At 38.6% G+C, this 7,711-nt stretch overlaps 1 protein-coding gene across 3 annotated transcripts in view; it reads right to left on the reverse strand.

The window, feature by feature from the left end:
- The window catches only part of LOC107707693 (arf-GAP with SH3 domain, ANK repeat and PH domain-containing protein 2-like), a 65,335-nt gene extending 58,416 nt beyond the window's left edge, over positions 1-6,919 (reverse strand). For all 3 annotated transcript variants that reach the window (XM_016511785.1, XM_016511784.1, XM_016511783.1), the window contains exon 1: positions 6,352-6,919. In XM_016511785.1, coding sequence (XP_016367271.1) covers positions 6,352-6,477 — 126 coding nt within the window. In that variant the 5' untranslated portion in view covers positions 6,478-6,919. The remainder of the gene's footprint in view (positions 1-6,351) is intronic.
- Positions 6,920-7,711: the final 792 nt, after the last annotated feature.

The following is a 7,711-nucleotide window of genomic DNA, read 5'->3' on the forward strand; positions in this document are numbered from 1 at the left end:
GTATGATATAATTGTTCATATATCTATTAAAATACTGATATTCTGGTCTATAACTCCTCTCTGAACTTCCCTCTGTCCTGTATCTTGGTCTCTCATTGGCTGTAGGTCATCACTGATGTGTTTTTCAGTCAGAACTCATTTCACACAGCGTAATTGTGAATCGCCGACAATATGCCAAATATTTCACGGGCGTCGGCGATTCCCTCAGATCGCGTCTTTGATAATTCACACTGCGTGATTGTCACTCGCGTGAACGAGCACTGATTTGCCTCCGATTTCGGGCATTTGTCTGCGATTTCGCAAAACCTGTCGCAAGTGAAAAATCGGGCTAAAATCATGCAGTGTGAACTCGGCATTAGTGGAAGTACTTGTCAACAGTTAGACCTTTTGCCCTGCTGTGGGCACTTCAAAGAAAAAAACCTGTTTTATGTCCATGTGGGTACACAGCACATCAAGTGTTACGAGACATACTGGACTGACCACTACTCTTCACAAAAACTAGCACCTGAGTTCAGCTGTTAACATAAAAACACAAAGCACCAATTTACTTGCCCAACAGTTAGATCTAAGATGCCGTCTTAAAGGCATAGAGCACCTAAAATAAAAATTCTGTCATTATTTACTAACCCACATGTTGTTCCAAACCCTTATGACTTTCTTTTCTTCATCAAGGTTGATGAAGAATATTCTGCTTAATGTAATAGACAAGACCGTGGATTGGGGCTGTCAAACTCTAAAATGACAAAAATAAGCCACATATAAGTGATTCATTTCATACATCTTGTATGATATATTCCAAGCCTTTTAAGTCATACAATAGTTTTATTTGAAAAAGAAGTCGTCATTCACAGAAAATTCCCAGCAGACAGAGATACCATAAATAAAATACCAATGATTCACTTGATTTTTGCATAGGTACGCATACCAAACCAAAATACAGCTATATCCCTTTCCTTTGACACACAACAAATGTATAAATATTTAGCCAAATGGTCAAGGAAGACACCTGTAAAACAGGTAAAGCCAGAAAACCAAAAGCTGAAATAATTTCCCTCCAAACACTGACAATTTACAGTATTACAATACTGAAAGGAAAAAAAAAGTGTCCAGTTATTAGACTGAAACAAAAAGCGACATGGAAAGATAGACACTGGCTCCTGTTTTAATGACTGCTTTATAATTGAATGCGACTGCAAGGGAGTGTGTAAACTCCAGGAGACTGATGAAGGCACAGTCTGACAAAATGAAGACCAAATGTGCGTGCTGGAGAAGCATTCAATGCATAAAAAATGGTTCCTACACTGTCCACATTGAAGAACTACTGTGTACTAACCATATGGGAGAAACTGTAATACTACTGCTTTTTGACTGCTTTTATGGTGTGTTTGTCGTACAAACATTCTTCAAAATTTAACCGGGTCTGGAAAAATGTGAGGATGCATAAATAAAAATGTCATTTTGGGTGAGATATTCTTTTAACGTCAAAAAATGTGAAAATTAAAAACCTTGCTTATGAGAAACATGACAAACCTTTGGAATTCTGCAGGATTTTTATTTGTTTTTCAGAGATGAACAAGTAGAAACTGCTGTTTCACACTCCTCATACATCTATAAGATTTCAGCAGCGGCAGCAGCATTAAAATTTCAGCTGCTGTAAAAATAGCAGCGCTCTAGAGCTCAAGAGAGCCTGTCGAAATGTGGACATGCAGGTGGCATTCGCACATTTTAGAAAAATTCCCCAAACACTAGATTAACACTCCAGGATCATGACTTTGGCTTTGTTTTGCCATTGTTCAAGGAAAAACGCTTTTAGCAACTTGAAACAGAGTACTGTGTTGAATTTAAAAAATATATATATTTACACCAATTTATATAGAAACAATGTAAATATTAGCCTAATCATGAAAATACTTAAAATCAGTATGGCCGCCAACACATTATGGATCCCTTAAATTTTAATTTACAGCCAATTGTAAATTTAAAAGGATGCATAGTGGAAATTATAAATGTAACGTCATGGTCAAAAAGCCCTTGCATTTGGTGTTGGGTTTTCTTAAAGTGAAAGCAACAGTGAAACATGATTACCAGGCACCTCTGGGAAACGGATGGTCGTCTTTAAAGGACACAGCAACAAATCAATGATGGGAACTTCATTAATGAAGAAATGGAGCTTGACAGTTAACAATGGCCCTGAAAAGGGAGTTGTCCCTGGTAATCTGTGACAAACCCCCTGGACGGGACGGAGGGCCTCCCTGCCCCCATTAACACTCACTAAACAAAGGCCAGTGCACTTGTGAACCCTAGCAGATCAATGCACCCTGCTTCACCCAATTAATGGGATTTCTTCAGCCGCACTTTTCCAACATGTCATCAGGGATTCAGGGTCTTTCGGCATCTATCTTGTGAGATACAGAACTCCAGAATCTGTTGGGAAAGGGCAGTGACTTTGGCCCAAATCAAAGGGGAAATTTTCCCAGAAAAACAGTGATCTACAATGGATTCACAGCATGGTGACCAAGGAGCACTTACTCTGAAACAACTCTCCCTTTCGGCGGATGTCACCAAACTCCCTTATTTTCCAATTAAATCTTCATGGATAAAATCCACATTCATTTTACATCTTATATTTTTCCAGTTGAATATCTTGTTATTGAAAACAACAAGTCATTTGAAAATGCGTCCTGTAAGTAAACGCGATGCAAATGGCAAATGGCACTTCCTAATCATTCACAAGGAGTGAATTATGGTCTGAAAAAGACAGCAGGTTTGAAAAGTGTCTCAACATCCAGAAAGAACAGGTGCTAGTGTTGTTTTAGCTTTTATCCATCGTAATCTCAATTCCTAGTTGCTTTAAACCCCCGAACCTCACCTGTTCCACAGAGCAGCTGTTTGTTCCATCAGCATTGTTGACACTTGTAATCAAGAAGCAGTCCAAGGAGGCTAACTAAACTGGTGACCATCCTAATTGACCACAGCTGATTATCAGTATAAGGCCTGTTTTGAACACTACAGTCTCCCAGCATGGCTATACTGGTCAAGCTGGTACACCTGCATCAAAAACCAGCTTTTTCGAGCAACAGATGGTGTAAATCAACATGAGCATTCAAAAGAAAAATCTGATATTCACATGCAATTTAACTGTCTAGACAAATGTAGAAAAAATGTTCTGCAGGCATGTGCAGATCTTATTGGTTACCCCTTTTCGCTGTGTCATGGAAAAGCAATTAGAACACCTCTGCTTAAAAAAAATCTGTTGCATTGACTGCATGCAAATATTTGTGTCAGTTGAACAGACACATTAACAGCTGTTCATTCAAATTAAAATGTTTATTGCACTAAACCTGTGAACAGGCCTTAAGCTTTTTACACAGGGTAGGTTCCAACTGACTAGGACAACAAAATTTACCTAATGACAATCAGTTAACCCTATTTTTGTTGTGTTCTATAAGCAATCAGGTTAACCCCTTTACAACAGGGTCTCATTTAATGTATTAGCTAACATGAACTAACAATGAGCAATGTGTTTATTATGTTAGTCAATGTTAGTTTACAGTGCATTATGTAATGTAAACAGATACAACTTTTGATTTAAAAAAAAAAAAAGCAATTTCTAGGCACCAGAATATTCCTGAGGATAAACCGGAATATCAAGAGAAACACTATTTTTGACAAAAAATATATATTTCAGAGAGTGCTTATTTTTGTTGATTATGACTTCTAGACAACAACACATCACTGGCTTCAACAGCCATAGGTTTTCAGCAGGCAACAAGGTCAATGCCAAAATTTCTTTGGGATGCCAGGAATACCATAGTGATTTCCCAACTTTCACCCTGTGATCCCCAAGCGGAGTCATTCAGCAGGATCCCACACTTCACTGACATCACTGACACGCAAAGCAAAGATGCTCTCAAACCACAAGGGTGGGCAGCACTGAAGCCTTGAATGTGTTTGATGTGTTTGCTAAAGATAAAGTGCAACTGAGGAGATGAAACTGCTGCCAATACCCGAACTAGAGAGTCAGTTTGAACTAGGCTACACAGCTCTCTTTGGCCTACAAAAGTGGGCTAAATTTATAAAAGTGGGTTAAACTTATTTAAAAGAACGTCTGCTAGTTTTATCAATGTTCGAAGGCACCCTCATTCCAGAAAATCAGCACTGAGATAAATGCGATAGAAGATTCAGGTATCATATATGAAGCACTGATGCTTATTGATTCTGAACCCGTTGCCCTCAGCTGACCTCGCAACAAGACAAGGACACATCCGACCATAAATCAACCCCACTCTCCCACGGCATGAAAGAGAGAGGCTATTAAACTAAAAACCAATTTTTCAGAGTCAATCATCTGATTTATGGTCTAAAAAGCTCATTTTACTCTTAAGGTGACTCGAGACTATCAATAAATACTGGAAGAGCACAATCCTTGGTGTTTGTATAGATTAAATATGGCATTAAATATAGGATTATATGGTGTTTGTCCATGTAGAAACATTAAAAGTCTAATGATTAAGTGAATGTTTGGTTAAGAACAGCCTATATGAAGACTAAACATTTCATTGTTTCAATCATTTACTTTCATGCACTTCTTAACCAGATATTGTTGTTCTACAATGCGTAGTAATGTTTTATGGCCTTTATTTCCCCTGTGGCTGAAGCTTTTACAACTGCAGGCCTCAAATTAACTTGTTTTCCAGTGTAATTGCTTTAAAAAGAAATGATAATTCCTTCTGTCTTGTCCTGTTTATTATCAGGCAAAAGCTGCAAGTTAAATTAGGCCCTTACGTTTAAATGGCTGAAGCAATGAGACCCGTGAGGGAAGCCGTTTCAAAGCGATGAGACAATACGGAGAAGAATCATAAACATTTCCTGTGAATGCAGCTACAGACCAGTCACAAAGCAGAAAGCTTCTTTAACATGAAAGGGCATCTTTAGCATGACATCTGGAAATCCTTCTCTGACAAATTCCCATTCAGACTCTGTTTGTTGGTCAGTGTGAGACGCAACACAAATACACCAGACTTACAGCAATTCCATAAAACTGCAAATATGTGGACAGCACTATTTATGTCCCTGAAGCAATTACCACAAAGCCAAAGAGTGAACAAACAGCATGCAAGAGGAGGAAGACCAAAAACAATCATTTAGCTCCAGACTTCCTGAGTTCCTCACAGGAACACACAGCCACAGCTCCGAATGCAGTTATGCATTTGTAGATTTACCTTGGAAGCACAGGAATCATTTAACCCAATGGCATTATGAAATGCGGATTCACGCTCTAGCCAGTCAAATATCCTCGCAATAAACTGCCAAACAACACACCTTGCTATTAATATCAGCAAAAGCCACATAGCAACTGTTTCGACCCTTTCTGAGATACCATAACATCTCAACACGTTACATTATCTGTATACCTAATAACAAGTCCATACAGCCTGCAGCATCTATCACGGTTATAATCTGGAGCTGTGCTGATGCAGATCCCACAGGAAGCTGTCTCTATTCAACACAACACAAAAGCAGCAGAGCGGAGAACTGCTATTTATATCTGGTCAGGGCTAGGCTTCAGTCACTTATGAGATGTTTCGTACAATCTAGACACTCTTTATGAACTTTAGATGCAGCATATTAGTATTCCCTGTTTTAAAAACCAGTTTAAACTGGAAGACGTGTTTAGGAGCTTGGTCTAATATGGTCGTATTTACTGATGGCTGGTTTTACAGGGGTTCTGAACACTTCTCAGGCTTGTAAACAAACTAGATGAACACCTGCTTGGCCAATTTTGGAGACCAGCAAGAGCATCTTAGCCAGGCTGTGAGAACATCATAAACCAGACCGAACCATTCATCTTTTTTGCAGCTGTTCATTATGATGTCCAAAGTTGGACCATCCTAAGGATGTCAGAATGGTTTTGGAACATTGTAGCTGGTCAACCTGCTAATGACCAGCTCCTGGACCTGCTAGAAACCAGCTCTGAAGGATAAGATACTGGGTTGTTGAATAAATAATATGTGTTGTTAACTGTAACAGGTGTGGATCAACTGTTTTTTTATCTTCTATATAAATTCTATCTAACCCACTCAATGTATATCTATTTCTGCCTGTGCATGGTATTTTATCTAAATATGAAATGAATAATCAAACTGTTTGTGGTTTATCATCAAAATGAGACAATGCAATACAGCAGTTGCCTAATGGGTGAGGCAACAACAAAGAGGGCGCGAGGATTTGCCTCCTCAGTAACTCCAAGGGGGGCAATAGCTGACTCTAGTGGTCTTGTAAGTAAGTAAAACACTCAGCAAGGTTTTAACAGTCGCAAAATAGCAGGTTAGATAAAGTTATGGGTCTCACCTCCTCCAGTGCGGCTACAGTATTCCTGCAGTGAGTCATTCTAGTGGTGAAGTTTGAGGCGGTGGGCGATTTATAATCTTCATTCGTCTCCGCCACAAACTCCGCCACTGTGATCTGGTCCGGCATTGTATTTCCTTTCGTAAAATCCACAAATATCGGTTTTAATCCTCGAAATAACCGGTTGTGGTACACTAATGTCGAAATTCAAAGATAAAATGACGAAATAAAAATCTCATGAGCGTCCTGAAGTCTTATCATCGCTGTGTTTTGTCCTATGTCCTCGGTGGATTAAGACAAGTTGGGAATTAATAAAAATCATTAGCCAACTACAAAGAAGTGTCGCTTCTACGACGGGAAATCCCTCTCCCACGGTGATGGTTCTCACTTCTTCTAGTGTTAAGTGCGGATTCAGTCCACCCGTTTGATAATAAACCAGTCTGCTGATGTAGTCCTCATCTGTTAAGGGACAGGAGTGTACGTTGTCGTGCTGGGATTGCTGCAGGCTTTAGATCGATGCAGCTCTTGCAGTGCAATTCAATGAAAGCGCAGAAATTGACAAAGTAAAGGTGGAGGAGATTCAATGGGAAAGGAGTGACCAATGAGGAGCCAGAGCTGCCAGCTTTGGGCCAATCGGAACGGACGCAGGGCGTGGCCTGGTTGTAGATCGCCTTTAGGATCGTGAGCGCCTCTAAAGGTGGAGAAGGAAATTTCTTGTGCTTGTAAATACAGAAGTTGACGTTTAATGTCTCAAATAAGGAATTATTATTTTTTAAATTATATTATTATTTTTATTTTAAAAATCTGGGATACAAAAATGGATTTTAGACTATTGCCCATAAAAAAAAACTTTCACAAAAGCAGTTTCATACTGGAAAATTTTCAAGTCTTCTTAAGTCATTTGTGTGAGTAACAAACTGAAATCCTTATTGACTGAAAATCTTCACTTCTGCTGTTGCCCACGAACATTATCGTTTATTTATTTATTTATTTATTTTCTAATTATTAAAGGTGTTTGTGAATTGTATTTATTTATATGCTAATGATATGATAATAATTAAAAAAAATAGATTTATCTTTTGTGTCTCAAAAAAGAAACCCTTCCCTCCTTCCTGGATATAAATTCATTAGTCTGTAGAATAAGAGTGCTTTATTATTAGTGCATGTCTGTTCCAAGCTTCACACCCCCTGCCTCCACAACAAAAGACTAATTAAGATGGTAATTCTGTAATTGCTGAGGCCTGCAATCGCTGGTGCAAAATGAGCCAGTCTTTATTATGTGCATCTGAATCAGCATTGATAATCAGAAATGTCACAAATGTAAAAACATATATTAAATCAATGAAAAAAATATATTTTGTAG

Source organism: Sinocyclocheilus rhinocerous, unplaced genomic scaffold (genome assembly GCF_001515625.1).
Source record: "Sinocyclocheilus rhinocerous isolate Xijiao unplaced genomic scaffold, SAMN03320098_v1.1 scaffold415, whole genome shotgun sequence".
Taxonomy (NCBI): domain Eukaryota; kingdom Metazoa; phylum Chordata; class Actinopteri; order Cypriniformes; family Cyprinidae; genus Sinocyclocheilus; species Sinocyclocheilus rhinocerous.